Below are 17,054 nucleotides of genomic sequence, written 5' to 3' on the forward strand. Positions count from 1 at the left end.
CACTTGCTAGGTCGCTAATTCTCTCCCGACCTCTTATCCAGAGCCAAGCTTGTTCAAGGCCCACGGTGAGACAAAAAAAAACCCAGCTGACTCCTTCTAATGTTTACGGCTGGATGCAGGAGTAACCATGGCGATGAAATCCCCCTTCTGGCGGCTGGATGTCTTAATCAAAAGGCCGGGCTCCGTTGCAGCGGCCCCCCAAAGGTTTGCACCGTTCTCGGCAGAAGCCGCTAATAGCTCTGCTAATGGGCAGAGGCAGCCAGCACAGTGACTCAGGGCACTCCCATTGATCTGCTCGTCCATCTCTTCTCAACTCAGTTAGGAAATGCACAGAAAGGAGGGGTTGGGGGGGGGGGGTTGGAACACAGAAAAATAACATATCTTCTGGCGTCAATCTTCCGCCAAGAAAGCATCTGCAGCACTATGAAACACACACCCCAGCTGGCCTCAGAAACATTACAACATCGGGAGAGCATCCCAAATATTTGCCAAAGTAATTTTTTCCGTGCTCACAGCCAAGCCATGCATATTTAAGAGGAAATTAATTGTGCTGAGCACCATACATCATCGGGTTGACAGAGTTTCGGGGGAAGGAGAGATTCAGGGAGGGAGTATAAAGGAGAATCACAAGGCTCTGCCGTGCGGGTGGGTGAGAGGGCGGTACGCAGTTGTGTGTTCCAGGTGGGCGCCGGAGTCCTACCTCAGGCAGCCGGACGTGTTCTTGAAGACGGTGGTCCACTCGGCGTCGCGCGGCTTGGAGTCCTCGTTGGGCTCATGCTCCCAGCCCGAGTGCGGGATGACCACCTCGTTGGTCATGGTCTGCAGGCCATGGTTGATGATCACCATCTTCAGGGGCTCATAGGACGACAGGTTCCACAGTGTTCCTATGACAACGACAACAAACGTCACGTTTAACATCCAAAACAAGGCAAGACAAAAATGGATCAGTGAGAGAGAGAGAGAAAGAAAGAGAAAGATAGATAGATAGATAGATAGAAGATAGAGAGAGAGAGAGAGAGAGAGAGAGAGAGAGAGAGAGAGACACAAGAAACAACGCATAACATAAGTAAGTTGTGATGAGGGTAGTCTGGTATAGATCTGTTGTGGATCACACAACGTCACATATACATATATAAGGGATTACTCTAAATAAATCAATCACAAGCAGACAAATCCCAGAAAATGAAAGACGACAGGTGAGAACAAAGAGACACGCGACCGAAGCATCACAGGGAAGCCAGCTCAGCCCTGCGTCACCCCACTGCGAGTAATTAAACAAACAGGTGGGGGGAGTACCCCGAGATACGGGCGCCGGGGAGGCATGAAAGCGCCTGGCAACGGCCCACAATAAAGAGCGACTCAGGAAGTATCCCGCGGAACAAATGGATGAGCAGGAGCAAAGGACCACATCGGGGTTGTTGGAAAAACAAGAAATATTACAAAACCACATTAAAGCCAGAGATGAGGTAGCACCCCAAACATGCTCTCAACCACATCCACCCCCTACCCCGCGTAGCCCTGTTGCAAGCCCAGGAGAGGTTCTGATGAGGGGAGGTGGGGTATGGAGATAAAACCGCTTCTTCCTGGGTCACAGAGAAATGTGGTCCGTCTGGCACGCCGAATGATTTTTATGGTCAGACTGAACAATAACAGCCGTGAGCTTTGGCATTTGGAATAGTCTTAAACACAAACATGCTCAAAGATATGCCCGTACACTATGCTCTCCAACCATTCATCACAGGGTGAGGACATACACACACACACAAACACACACTTTAACAAACATACACACACTCTCTCTCTCTCTCTCTCTCTGTCACACACACACACACTTACACAAAAACATGCACAGACACACACATAAAATGCTTCATGCTGATAGCTATATCAACTAGGCTGGATAATATACTCCTGACTCCCCCCTGGTCTTTCGGGCAGCAACACATATCTGCTCACCAGTCACCCAGCAGACATCCACCCTGTCAACCACTGCTGCAGGGTGGTGGCTGGGAGGATGGAGGAGGTGTACATAAACACACATCCCCATCACTCTGCCGCCTACCACATCAGAGGCTTTCTAAAGGACTTTGACCATATCACTAGCTGCCTACCTACCTGTTGGCTACTCGGTTACCTCCATGTTTAAAACCAGGCCACCAGGACGAGGGTGAAGAAAGTGCATCACATACAGTACTGTGTATTTAGAGCGTGGCTAGCTCACAGTTGCTACAGCCATGGGTACATTTCAACATAAACGGCTCATTAAGGCGTCATCGGCTTAATGTTGTCGCTGGAGCGTGTGTTATTGCTGTGGATGTTTCTGCAGCATACGGAGAAGAACTCACCCCCTCCCCTCCCCTCCCAAACCCCCAAAATGCTCCGGGCCTTAACAGGTTGATTGCCTCCGCATTGTGCGATTAGAGCCACCCCATTGGTTTTAACAACAAGCTAAAAAAAAAACGAGAAATTGCCCACTCATATTGGCCCTGTATCAATTAAAGTGGGAGGAAAAAGAACACTATTGATAAAAACATAAATAAATGGAAAAACTAACTAAAAAAAAAATCAAGCAAAAAGGTCGCTCAGGCAGATTCATCTATTCAGTGAGCATAAATACACGCCCTTTAAAAACTTATCAATCTCGAGCGGGCATTATGTACACTGTTGGCGCTGATTACTTACAACACTTCATCATGAGTCCCCAAAGATTTGCCCTCTAAGCGATGGGCTCGTTATTTAAAGCGAGAAAGTGCCTTGGCTGCTTTATCATGCTACCCGATTGCAAATAAGGTGCCAAATTATAATTCTGGAAAAGTGTGATTTAAAAATGAGAAGGAGGGATAGGGGACTCATGAAAAGGACAATACGCTCTCCTGGTGTGAAATAAATGGTTTGTAAAAGACTGGGTTTGCATGCTGATCTCCTGCCAATGCTTGTGTAATACTCCTTGGCTTATTCATTATGTCTGTTGAGGGAAACCATCTTCATATTAAGCACACGCAGCTGGGATCCATCAACGTGGATTGGGGCCTGATCCAGCGTAACATAGTTCATGAGGGATCGCTGGACTGGTTGCTAATGTGTTTTTTAACCAGGAAGCCGCCACTCGTGTGCGTCGTGTGTTAAAAGGGAAAAGGCGCATCGCTCAAGATTTTAGCTTGAGGGAAGGCGGCTGGTTAGCATTATACGAAGGTCTGATCAGTGTCAACCTCTCTCAGTCGGTCGCTCGATCTTCACACACACACACACACACACACACACAGATGCAAAATACACACTCTCACACACACACACAATTACACCATCTCACACACACACACACACACCTCCCTGAATGGACCACAAATCAAATACAAAGTACTGAGTGTGTGTGTGTGTGTGTGTGTGTGTGTGTGTGTGTGTGTGTGTGTGTGCGTGCGTGACTGGGGCAGATTGCACTCGGGACGGCAGGGGAGAGCTGTGAGGTGAGCCCTTATTGAGTTTACCCGGCTCCCTTCCGGGTTGTCATTGGAGCCTCCTGGCTAATTCAATTTCCTGGGCGCAGCACACATGCTGGTGGAATAGGCCATTCACTTAGAGGAGGCCGTAACGACCTAAGCCATCCGCCGACCCCCCAACCATTCATCACAGGGTGAGGACATACACACACACACACACACACACACACACACACACACACACATAAATACACACTGCACAAACGGACGGACATACACATACACACAGAGACTTTATCTTCCTCTATGAAAATTCATATACACCATGCACATAAAACATGCACACACACACACACGCGCACACACACACACACACACACACACACACACACAAACACAACACACACACACACTGCGGTGGTGACTCATCAGGGGCTAGTGTATGACAGTAATTCCTCCTGTGTTTCACAGGCTAATGGCTGCACAAGGTGGAAGAGGCCCTATGGGCAGGTGAGAGCCATACACTACACACAACTGCAATAATAACACACAGAGGATGGTGTGGCAGAATGTATTGCACACCCTGTGGACCTCCTTCCCACACCTGTGTGTGTGTGTGTGTGTGTGTGTGTGTGTGTGTGTGTGTGTGTGTGTGTGTGTGTGTGTGTGTGTGTGTTTGTGTGATGCACAGATTGATCAGCTCAGACGGGATATGTCCATTCCCTCTTCAGCGCCAACCTGAGTACTATAAAAGCTGAGGGACACACGCACCCACACACAGCCAGGACAGGCTGAAGAGATGGGGATAGGGGTGGGGTGGGGTGGGGTGGGGTAGTGAGCTGGAGGCAGCAGAGGGCTGATTTACCCCCCTAGCTCTGCCCCTTTCCATCTGTAGCTGAGACAGAGAGAGCGACCAGCTTGATGATGGAAACAAAGCCCTGTGCAGATGCACTCGGTGCGTGATCTCTCTCCACTGGGTTAGCACGCAAACTAGCACACATGACCAGTGCATGCATGCACGCACACACACACACACACACACACACACACACACACACACACACACACACACACACACACACACAAACAAACACAAGTTGTACTTGACATTTCTGGAACAAATCATCTTTGTTTTTTTTGGGATGTCCAAGGGTGGTGTGTAGAGATTCGGGCAAAACTGCCTTTTAAAACAATCCATCTCTCACAAGAAAACAAAATGGAGAGGAGAGACGGAGAAAGAGAAGGAGGGATGACGGGAGGAGAGGAAACAGGCCCACAAAATGCATACAGTATGTCTGCGTTACAACAGCAGGGCCAGGAATAATGACCTTAGCTTGTGCCACTGTAAAACCATTTGGGTCCAACCATGTCAGACAGACAGCTAGGGACTCCTGAGCACTACCAGGAGAGCTCCCACCACACACACTTATAAACACACACAGGCAAATGTGGGTTTCAGGGGTGGCGATGGCCAAAAAGGCTTGAAAAAGCCCACATGGACGACTGAAATAGGAGGCTATTTTTGAAAGCCCACAATTATTTTTAATTGTAGAAAAACACGGCTGGCCCGGGGTAGCTGTGAGGTGACGGCACATTGTGAGCAGGGCCTGTTTTCTTAGGGGCCCTTAGCCCCAGCGCATATGGCCTGCCAAGACTGCTCTTTTTTACTCTCTCTCTCTCTCTCTCTCTCTGTGTGTGTGTGTGTGTGTGTGGGGGGGGGTAGAGACGTGGAGGAGGTAGAGGGTAGAGCTCCGAAAAATTCACTCCTCCTTCTCCTCCTCAGAGACAAAGAAAGAAAGAAAAAAGAGAGAGAAAGAGGAAGAGAGAGAAAGAGGGAGACAGAGGGAAGGAGTGAGGGATATTCTTAGCCCTGACTGAAAGCGACAAGGTCCTGTAAAGGCAATCGTGTCTGCTGTGGCACAGCTGTCCCTCAGTCGTGACATGTCTGTTCACAGTAGTCGCTCCAGTGCAAGTTCGTGTATGACTCATCCTTGTATACAAACAAACAAGCCTCAGTGAGGACAAGATGACAAACCCCATCATTATTGTCCAGAACAACATCTTGGCTCTGAACCCTCAGTGAGCTGTTCAACAAAACAGACTACTTCTCTGTACATGTTCCCTGTTGGACAGCTTGGCCATTTATCAAAAAAGTGCTACTCTGAGAGATGGGTCGTTCCAGATTTCAGCGCTGTTGCTATATCGCTCTCTCCAACCTCCTTTTTGGGAACTAACGGTGTAAAACAACAACCAAAAAAAAGTCTTGGCTGACATTCCAGACATTCCTGCGGATGTGTGTCAGGTCAGGCGGACGGAGCTAAGATTGATGTTCTGGCCAGACATACACTCACACTCAGAGACACACACACACACACACACACACACACACACACACACACACACACACACACACACTGAATTGTGCTCAGTGACATTTCATAGGTCACATCCAAGGTTTAACAGAGCATACTGTAACACTGACCTGCTTTTTTGAGCCTAAATCTCTACCCCCTCTCTCTCACACAGAGTGACCCCCCCCACACCTCCGGCGCCTCAGGCTTTCATTAGCTAACCGGACAGAGGGAGAGAGAAGTGTGTGAAGCAATATGTGTGCTCACAGCGCACACAGTTCTCTGAAGGAGTCTGTGCTCGCAGACGCTGAGAGACCACTGAAGAACATTTGAGAGCCAGGTTGGGGGCTATGATGTTAAATTAGCTACTATTGTCACAGCAGTGGTGTGGTGCGGACACAAAAACAAAGTTGTTGAATGTCCATTAGTGGTAGTGGACTGGCACGGCGATGATTTTTGGGAAAGAGCTTTAGACTGTAAGTAGATGAAAGTTTGTATAACATATTGTATTCAGAAGAAGAGCACAGCACGACGTCTCAGAGAACAACTAGTGGGGTGGGAGAGTGCAACTAACCCCCCACCTTTCCCCACCCACATACCCCCCACTGTGTGTACCGAAGTACGCACACACAAAACAAAAATAGGCCAGTTTCCAAGGCTCTGACATATATCTATGTAGTGTAGGCTTCGACAACAGGTTTGGAAGCCGTTGGCCATTCCGTATTCCGTGTTTGTTCTACTGGTAGTAGTCTCAGAGATAACACAAACACACAAGCTGACATACACAATGTGTTTTTGTCTTTAGGCACAACATAAGAGTCGACGTTGCTTGCTAAATTGCTTTGACCATTTATTCAGACGAGTTGTGGTTAAAAGGCTCCCTCCGGGTGAAACAGGGAGTTGGGGACAGATGGGACCTGAGGCGTCCACTTACCCGTGATGAGCTCGCGGACCTCCATGTCGTTGGTCTTGCGCAGCAGACGGATGAGTGCGGGGATGCCGTCGCAGTTCTTGATGGCCACCTTGTTGTCGTTGTCCTTGCCGTAGGAGATGTTGCGCAGCGCGCCGCAGGCCTTGCGGTGCACCTCGGGCTTGGGGTGGTCGAGCAGGCCCGCCAGCACGGGGATGCCCTTCAGCTGCCGCACGTCCTTCTTGATCTTGTCGTTCTCGTAGCACAGGTGCTGCAGGTAGGCGGCCGCGTTGGACTTGACCGGGTCGATGGGGTGCTCCAGCATGGCGATGACCTCGGGCAGGTCCGGGTCGCGCCAGCGCGGGTCCTTGCGGATGCTGTCCACCGAGGGCGAGCGGCGGCCGCCCATGGTGCCCATGCGGTCCATGGTGCCCATGCGGTCCAAGGTGGCCATGCGGTCCACGGTGGCCATGCGGTCCAGGCTGGCCATGCTGCCACGCTCGGGCTGTGCCAGCGGCGCCGGGTACATGCCTTGGATGTAAGGGTGGCGCTCGTCAATCAGCTCCGCCTCGATCGGGTCATCATATGCCCCTCTGAAGGACGGAACCACAGGAGAGAGAGAAAACAGAAACAAATACAATTTAGAATGGAAATGGACTGATTCTGATTAAGCGACTTGTCTGTAGTTTGTTTGTGTGCCTAATATCTATTCAAATACATGCAGATGGGTATAAGCCAATCCATACTATATATGCAAACAGACATCAACCTATCCATTCATGCATACATCCACTATATCCATAGTGACACACCTGTTAAAACACCTAAACAAAAATGGATCATTGGGAGAAGCAGAGGAGGAGACAGAGAGAGAGAGAGAGAGAGAGAGAGAGAGAGAGAGAGAGAGAGAGAGAGAGAGAGAGAGGAGGAGAGAGAGGACAGAGAGAGAGGAGGGAGAGAGGGAGAAAGAGAGCGAGAGTGAGAGGGAGAGAGAGAGAGAAAGAGAGCGAGAGTGAGAGGGAGAGGGGAAGGGAGAGGGAGAAAGAGAAATAGAGAGAAAGAGAGAGAGAGAGAGAGAGAGAGAGAGAGAGAGAGAGGGAGAGAGAGAGAGAGAAAATAAAACAGACCAGCAGACAGGGGGAATGGGCGAGAATCCTAAAACACATTTGTGGACAGTGTGGCTATTGCTGAGGCCGTGAGAAGGTTGTGGGAAACGGCGTTGCAGCGGCGACGGACTGCCGGAGGGGACTGGCTCTCGGAACAGGGAAAATAAGTTAGAGGGAGTCAGACAAAGGTGAGATGGGCCTTGACGAGAGGGAGGAGGAGAAAATGGAGAGAAGAGGTGAAAGAAAGGTTAAAGGAGAGAGAGAGCAGGGACAGGGAGAGAGAGAGAAAGAGAGAGAGAGAGAAAGAGAGAAAGAGAGACAGGGACAGGGAGGGAGGGGGTAGACTGCTGAAAAAAGGCCCTGTGTTCTTAATATGCTCTCCATCAGCAAGCTGGGTAGAAAAACAGCTCCTGTCGGCGAGCACCACAGCCACAGCTTCCTTATTTATTGTCTCTGTCAGGAAAGAGTGATGCTCTGACACACTCTCTCTCACTCACACTCACACGCACACACTTTCTTTCTGTCTTTTATTAATGATGGAGAAAAGCAAGGTTACAGCAGTACCCTGTCCTCATGCAGAGCAAAAGAGAGAAAAAGAGAGAGAGTCTGCACAGCCTTCAGAGAAAAAAAGAGAGAAAGAGAGAGAGGGAGAGCAAAGCCAAGAGCAACAGTGACTGTACTCCAAAGCACCGAAAGAGAGGGGGAGAGGGGGGAGCAAAAGAATCTTTTTCTTCATAAAAGAACGGGGAGAAAAAAAGACAAAACTCTAGAACCTTTGAGAGGCTCGGGTTTCGTGTCGAAAGTAAACAGAGAGCTCATCCCCATATTCAGAGCCAAGGGCCTGATATCAACATGACTGAGGTCTCTGGACGGTAAGCAGCAACTGGACGGTAGTTAAAGTGGCGTGCATGTAGTTTAGAGGATGTCTTGTTGAATACCTTGAGAGGAGAACGAGGTATAAAATATACGGTAGTGAGTGAGTTCAGACATGACCGTCCACAAGACCCTCAATTGCTGACCCCTGACCTCTAACCCTCAGGTCTGAAGGATTCTGCAAAGGTTTGTGCCACATGGACCTTCAGCTTCCTCTCAGACATCAACATCCTACACAAACTGACCACTGCCCTGAACTCCAACATGATTATACTTACATTACCACTATCAGCAGTGAAATGTATGCTGAACATTACCCAAACATATACATATAAAAAAAGACATAAGAAATACAGGATGAGCAGCATGCACAACGCATATGAGCACACACACACACACACACACACACACAGGGATATTATCAGGATCATCTACTCTTGCAGGCGGGAGCCTATTTACAAGTCACTTGTGGATCATTACCATTAGGTACTCAGGTATCAGTGTTGCATCTACAAAAAAACACTCTCTCTCTCTTCACCTCGGCCTGCACTTTTAAGAGAAGCAACGTGAGATGGAGTGTGCCACCAGGGCTTTTAACCCCCCCCACCACCACCACCACCCATCACCCCCGGTCATGCCATGCTTCTCCCTCTCATTATTACTGCTCCTTCAGAGAATAGTCGCGCCGGGCCACTAATGCAAACTCTATTAACTCGCTGTTCCACTCCAGCCGGCGTCTCGGGTTGCCATCCAGCCGGTAATAAGAGCGGACAGTGAGGGGAAGTGGGAGACAGGGGAATGAAATTAAAGTGGCACTCCATATCTGAACCCGCACTTCATCCTCCACTCTTCCACTCATACCCCCTTCTCCATCGCTCTCTCTCCATCTCTCTCTCTCTCTCTCTCTTTCTGGGTCTCTTTCTTTCTCTCTCTCTGCTTGTTTATCTGGTATTATATAACTTGAGCGCCTTTTGATGTGTGCCGCGCTGAAATGGGTTGCAGGAGTGTGTTTGTGTGGTTTAGTTAACTGTGTGCGGCTAACAAGGTTTTTATGTTAATTACTGCCTATGAGGGTGGGGACTAGAAGTGGGGAGGTGGGAGGGGGTGGGGTGGCATGTACACACACACACACACACTCCAAGCTGCCCAACCCTCAGTGAGAGAGCTACAGTGACAGGGGTAGAGGTGCAGTGGGGTGTTCACCTCAGAAAAGAGCCCAGCTGGCGCATGTGATGTGGGAGATGGACTGATACGACTGAACGACTGAGGAGAAGGGTGCAGCACGAAACACCAGACATCTGATACACAGCACCAGGAAACGGAGCACAGTGTGTGTGTGAGGGGGGTGGAGGGAAACACACACACACACACACACACACACACACAACAAGCAACAGCCGCAAGCTAGGGCTCACAGTCACAGCTGCAACAACAGGTGAAGGCCACCACCAACACCAACATCAAAGCCATGACGGGAGAGGAGTGGAGCCGGCCAAGCCGGACTGGGCTGGGCTAGGCTGGACCAAGGTTGGGTTGGGGTGTGTTGGGGCGGCCACTCAGGTTCCTGCTCTGCTGTGGTTTGGCTATGCTGCGGCCGGACGGGGGGCCGAGGTGGACTGGAGTGGACTCACCTGACTGACGGCCTGACAACAAAAGCGCCGCTCAGAGGCGAGCAGCGGGTTTGTTTGGAGTGGCAACAGGATCTCCAGTATCCTCAGTGACCCTCAGTGGGTGTTCAGCTTCACGGCTTCGCGCTGTTGGTCTGCTCTGGCTGCCAGTGTGTGAGCGCATGTGGATAATGTGTGTGTAATGAGTATGTTCCTCTGTGTGTGTGTATGTGTGTGTGTGTGTGTGTGTGTGTGTGTGTGTGTGTGTGTGTGTGTGTAAGGTGGGACTGGGGCACATTTAGTGGGGTGGTCTGTCTGGGAGACCGGCAGCTCTGTTTTACAGGCAGTAATAAAACTGCACCCAAAGCCATCTACTGATTAAACCAGTAATTAAGTCACTCAGTGCTGTAAGCCTGTGTGTGTGTGTGTGTGTGTGTGTGTGTGTGTGTGTGTGTGTGTGTGTATATATACACACTAATGTGAACCACATAATGTTCCTGAGCTGCACATGATGAATGTGTTTGCAAAAGAAGCATATCTGTGTGTGTGTGTGTGTGTGTGTGTGTGTGTGTGTGTGTGTGTGTGTGTGTGTGTGTGTGTGTGTGTGCGACAGACTGGTTTGGAACTAGAGGAGCTCATCAGAGGTGGACATTAAGAGTGGTGACAGCGCTTTCAGACACCAATTTAAGTTGGCCATGACAAGGGCGGAGCAGAGAGATGGGATATCCTCACAATGATACCCCATTAGCCCAACCCCCTTCACAGGCATCATAAATCTCTCTCTACAACACACACACACACACACAAATCAACATTAATATACACACAAACACACATTCTCTTTTACACACACAAACACACACCCCATTCTCTATTCTACACTCAAACCCGCACACAAACACAAACACAAACACACACACACACACACACACACAGTGAATTCATAAATTGAAATGATTTAGACACAACTGATTCTAGGTGATGCTTTCGGGCGGCCTGATGGGAATGTCAGGATTTGCATTTAAATTGGCGCCATTGTGTGGGCGAAGGCCTGTTATTCACGCAACATTAAAAGCAGCCGCACTCGCGCTCCGGCCAGACACCATGCTCCCACCATGATTACAGGGGCCTGCCACTCACCCCACGATGGAGCCAAACACAAAGGCCTCCATGCCCTTTATATGTGTATGAGTGGGAGGGTCTGTATGTGTGTATATGTATGTATGTGTGTGTGTGTGTGTGTGAGGGATAGAGTTTATGTACTAGTGAGACATAGACTGCAAAAAGGAGAAAGGAGGCTATGAACACTGCACCATGCATGCATAATATATATAGTAAACATTTGTGCAACTAAAAAATGTATTTTTTTTTTTTTTAGAGGGGGGGGTGCTGATCCCTCCTGTGTGTCCTTCTTGACTTTCCCTTTAGAACAATGATAAAAGGATTAGGTGCTTTGAGAAACGATTCAAGCTCCTGCAACAAAAGCTGCTCGAGTGAGGCTGAGCTTTGAGCTAAAATATTCCGCTTTCTTTGTCTTCTAAAGAAGTGTAATTAATTGGTCGGCTCGCAGGTTTTTGTTGTTTTGGGTTAGAGAGAGACAGGGATGGAAAAAAAGAGCAGGTTTGCTGTGCAGCCCTCCCTTTCTTCTCCTAATGAAAGCTCCCCGTTTCCAAAGCACCGCCAGTCCCATGCAATCGCATTTGTTTATTTGCTCATCCCCTTTCATATTAATACAATTAGAGTGTGACCTCTGTTGAGATTCCCCGTCACGCTGTCGGTAAGGTGAGGGTGGAAGGTGGAGCAAGGAAGGGTGGAGCGACAGTGATGGGGGGCCGTGGGAGACTATCAGTGGGCGATCGGTTATCCCGGGGTAATGGGTTATTGAGTAGGCCTGTTATGCTGTCCGCTTTGATGCAGTGGGACTGGGGCCCTGGTGTGAGGTGTCATGTACCATCTCCATTAGGGGAGGGGGACAGAGTGCACATGGAATGGGGGGGTCCACGGGTCGTCTCCTGGGAAGCGATCTCCATTGTGACCCCTCTGCTTCTGCTGCCAGATGACATAGCAGGTGGAATAGATCGGTGAAAAAGCGTGTGTGTATGCAAATAATGTGCATGTGTGTGTGTTGATGGAGAAGGTGGTCAGATCTTGTGGTCACAGAGAGACAGACTGCAGATGCCCACCAAACACACACATGCAGGCATGTACACACAAACACACGTATACACACACACAAATCAAACACACACTCACTCACACAGAGAACCACACACACACACACAGTTAAGAGCTCAAAATTGGCTATTAATCACCCTGACAACTGCCCCACACATGCAGAGAGAAAAGATGGAGAACGGGGTAGGTGAGAGAGAGATGGACGAAGTGAGGGAGGAATTGAACAATGGAGGAAGACTGGCATGGACAGAAAGAACAGAATCCAGAGAGTCAGCCGCAGAGAGAGAGAGAGACGGAGGGAAACAGGAACCAGCATGACAAATAGAGATCAAGCAGCAGAGGTGGAGAAGCAGAGACCCACTCACACACAGAAAGAGACAGACACACACACACACACACACACACACACACACACACACAGAGAGAGAGACACAGACAGACACACACCCACAGTCACACACAGACACGCAGAGACAGATACACACACAGGGAACAGGAGGGAGGAGGAGAGATGAGGTGTCGCGACACACACTGTTCACCTGGCTCCCTCCACAAAGCACGAAGCCAGAGAGGTGCCCTACAGCGATGGTGGTGGTGTGTGCAGGAGGCCTCACACACAGCACCCACATCTTCATTTACCATTTTCTGCCTAATTGAAGGTTTCCAAACTGTCTGGCACGATAAGCTGTAATTAAAACACTTCCATTTTTTTGCATTCATTACAGTGATTTCAGTAAGACTGTTATTAGAGAGGGGGGGCTGATGGATTTGGAGGGTGTGTGTGTGTGTGTGTGTGTGTGTGTGTGCAGGGGAAGTGAGTGGCAGGATGTCATCTGCTAAAAGAGATGCCACTCAAACTCCAAATATCATGTAGTTGGGAGAGAAATAGAGAGGGAGAAAGGGAGGAAGAGATAGAGAGAGAGAGGGAGAAAGATAGTGGCATGACGAGAGTAAAGGCTTCAGATAGAGAGAAAGCAGCAGAACTTCTCTTTCTCAGAACAATGAGTGTGCCATTCTATCATGAGGCTTCATTACTGAGCGATCCGTCAGTGTCTCAGCACACACTATGTGCCTCTTACGTGTGTTTGTGCTTACGTGTGTTATCGTCGTCCCTGTGTGTGTTTGTGCTTACGTGTGTTATCGTCGTCCCTGTGTGTGTTTGTGCTTACGTGTGTTATCGTCGTCCCTGTGTGTGTTTGTGCTTACGTGTGTTATCGTCGTCCCTGTGTGTGTTTGTGCTTACGTGTGTTATCGTCGTCCCTGTGTGTGTTTGTGCTTACGTGTGTTATCGTCGTCCCTGTGTGTGTTTTCAAACATGTAACAACTGTGACAGACACGGTTAGATTGCTCTCCCCTTCAGAACTGACAGCTCCGTGAGTCACATTCTCTGGCAGAGGACGCGTGCGAGAGTGAGTGAATGAACGTGCGTGTGTGTGTGTGTGTGTGTGTGTGTGTGTGTGTGTGTGTGTGTGTGTGTGTGTGTGTGTGTGTGTCTGACACTACAGATGGAAGCAGTAATGGAAGGGAAGGGAGACTCATCTGTCTGCTCTCTGTTTTCCTCTCTCATCCCTACACACACACACACACACTCGCTCTCTCTCACACACACACACACACACACACACACACACACACACACACACACACAATGCACTCAAAAGGTTCTCATGTAGGGCTGTATAAGGGTTAAATAGTAAACCACTGTATGCATCCACTACTGTACATTTAACATGACAGACAAGCACAGAAAGACTCCCCAAGGGCATCACTCGCTCACAGCCACCAACCAACACCCAGCTTTGAATCTGACCTTCCTTCTCTCTCCTGTAGTCTTCATCTCTCTCCTATCCCCCCTCTCCATCCTTCTCTTTCTCTCTCTCTCCTGTGCTCTTTATCTCCATCCTTTACAGTTGGCTTTGAGACAGTTTCCTGCCTCAGCACGGGGTGTGGGGGGGCGGGGGGTTGTTGCTAAAAAAAAAATTCAAGAACTCCATCTGTCACAGATCACTAGTCAAAAAGAAAAGCTCTTCATGGACTAAAAAAAAAACACCTCCCTCTATCTCTCCACTGAACAGCCAAATGTCAATTTGCTGCAGAAGCTCTTTTGAAAAGGCCCGTGCTGAAAGGCACAGGGCAAGTTTTAGGGCCGGAGTGGAACAACAGCAGCAAGTGGGAATGGCCGTGGATGATGCTAGCATGCACAGACTTTTGCTCTGGGCACTCAGGGGTGATGCTAAGAGGCAGGTTAGCTGCCAGATGGTGCTGGGCGTTACACTGTTAACCAGCTGAAGGTGACCTTTAGCAAAAACCCCTCAGAGAGAGAGAGAGAGAGAGAGAGAAAGAAAGACAGAGACAGACAGAGAGAGAGAGATGGTGGAAGCTTTAACTACTTTATATTTATTCTGCCTCTTGCCCAGTCTACCATTGATTCAATCATACTCCCATTCATTCAATCTCTTTTATTCCTCATTTACTCTCTCCATCATCAGTTGTATCCTGACGGCTATTGTGCTAAATCAATTTCCATTAGAAGTATACTTTCCAGTACCATCAAGTACCATTCCCGTGCCTTCTCGTGACAAAACAACACGTAACTAGATGCATATAGGGTGCACACTATGGTTCACGGAGCATGTTTCCCATTATAGTCTTCAGGCTCCTCATAATAACATGCTTCCCTGTCTGCCTCATATGCATAAGCATCTGTACAATAACACCTCTTCGTTCTTCTAATGAAAAGAGCCAAGCTCTGAGAAACAGCAGTCAGAGTGCTTCACCAAACCAATCATATAAAAGTGACTTATTTCCAAGTACCTATGCTCTCAAGGAGGAAATGAAGTGTTGAGTCATTATGCACTTCTAAAGGCACTCCTTAGTGCAGCAAATCAACTACTGCGATGCAGTATGATTATTGAGAACATATTCGTCTTGGTAAAAATAGAATAAATATGTGTCCACTCACCTGATGCGGGGTCCATCTCTGATCGGCTCCCTCATGGTGCGTCCGCGGTCGGCGGCGCCTAGGGTGCGTCGGTTGGCGGTGGAGTAGTCGGGCTCCAGCTCGTAGGGCTCCTCGTCGTCGGGGCCCAGGCTGCGGCGGTCGTCCTCCAGGCCGTAGGGCTCGGGCTGGAAACGCTCGGGCTGCGAGCGGTTCAGGTCGACCGTGCTGCTGCCCATGGGCACCTGCGGCTGGGCCACGTGGCCGTAGTCGTCCTTGCGGTGGGGCAGCGTGTAGCTGTTCTCAGGCCGGTATCCGCCGCCGCCGGCCATGTAGGGCGGATAGCGTGCCGGCGGCCGGTAGTTGAGGCCGCGCGACAGGCTTCCGTAGTTTTCAGCAATGTCGCCGTAGCCGTCGTGCAGGCCGTAGTGGTGGTGTCCTCCACCGAGGGTGCCGACGACGCTGCCGCCGTACTGGCTGTTGGGCGTGTCGCCGTACGAGTCGCCGCTGATGTAGGAGGAGTTGTTGTAGGAGCGCCCGAGCGTGGAACTGGCCTGCGGCGTGATGTAGCGGTCGCCATTCTTCAGGTAACGCCGGTCAATGGAGTCTGTGTAGCTGCCCAGCGGCGAGGAGCCCTCGGGCAGCGGCAGACCATCCGGCCCCAGCGGAACCTGCCGGACCGTCCGCGTGGTCACGGTTTTCACCGTCTTAGTCACCTGCAAGGGAGAGACTCGAGCATCAGACGCATGCCAATTACACATGCTAACAAAAGCAGGCAGAGAGCTTGGACTGAAGCAGCGATAATGAAATGCTCCACTCAAGCACTGTAAACTTCACACAAACTGAGCAAAACCAAGCTGCAAGTCAAACAAACACACACACACACACACACACACACACACACACACACACACACACACACACACGTTACGTTCAACTGCCCTTTTTTATACGAGAGGCAGCTGAAGGTAATGAAGACAACATCACTGCACTCACTGTAAAGAGTGTGCAGTTTGTTTACACTGCTGGTTTACACAAGACTGCAGGCACTGTCGATGTAGGACCATGCATGGCTGGATGTTAAGGCAGACACATGAGATGCCTCCCTAAAGTCCCCTTGTGTTTAAAGTAACAAAGCAAAACACAACTGTGAACAGTGTGGAGAAATAACTGTTAGTTTAGTGATAAGTTATCTCCCATAAGAGGCTACTGCTTTGTGTCTGGCCACTGCAGTTCAGCACTGTAACGATAATGGAACTCGACACCTATTACACTGGGGAGCTCTCATCAGACACAAACACATCATAAACACGCTCACACACACAAATTTTGGATGGTGCTTGTTGCTAAAGCGACTAGCTGACAAGCAATTACCAGAGCTGCTTATGGGCGGGAGGATAACTGAGCGGGGCATCAGTCGGTGAGCCGCGGTGAAACCGCAAGAAGCCCGGCACCTATGTTTTTTCCGAACAGCCGAGCCGCTCTCTAATAGGCTGTCAGTGCACCCCTCTCCAGCCCTGATCACTTGCTTTGAGGCCCAGAAGTCTGGGTGGTCTCCGGTCTAAATTGCTTTCCTGCTCCATCAATTCCCACCACCTCTGATCCAGCGACAACAAAAATGTCCAGCTGTCAAAAAGGGGAAGCTTCTCGACTGCTC

General features: G+C 49.6%; 1 protein-coding gene across 13 annotated transcripts in view; it reads right to left on the reverse strand.

Annotated features, from left to right (window-relative positions):
• The window catches only part of arvcfb (ARVCF delta catenin family member b), a 176,406-nt gene that overhangs the window by 40,701 nt on the left and 118,651 nt on the right, over window positions 1-17,054 (reverse strand). For all 13 annotated transcript variants that reach the window (XM_048242923.1, XM_048242920.1, XM_048242919.1 and 10 more), the window contains 3 exons: window positions 15,422-16,113; window positions 6,723-7,291; window positions 701-884 (listed from right to left, as the gene is read on the reverse strand). In XM_048242923.1, coding sequence (XP_048098880.1) covers window positions 701-884; window positions 6,723-7,291; window positions 15,422-16,113 — 1,445 coding nt within the window. The remainder of the gene's footprint in view (window positions 1-700; window positions 885-6,722; window positions 7,292-15,421; window positions 16,114-17,054) is intronic.

Source organism: Alosa alosa, chromosome 5, assembly GCF_017589495.1.
Source record: "Alosa alosa isolate M-15738 ecotype Scorff River chromosome 5, AALO_Geno_1.1, whole genome shotgun sequence".
Lineage (NCBI taxonomy): Eukaryota > Metazoa > Chordata > Actinopteri > Clupeiformes > Clupeidae > Alosa > Alosa alosa.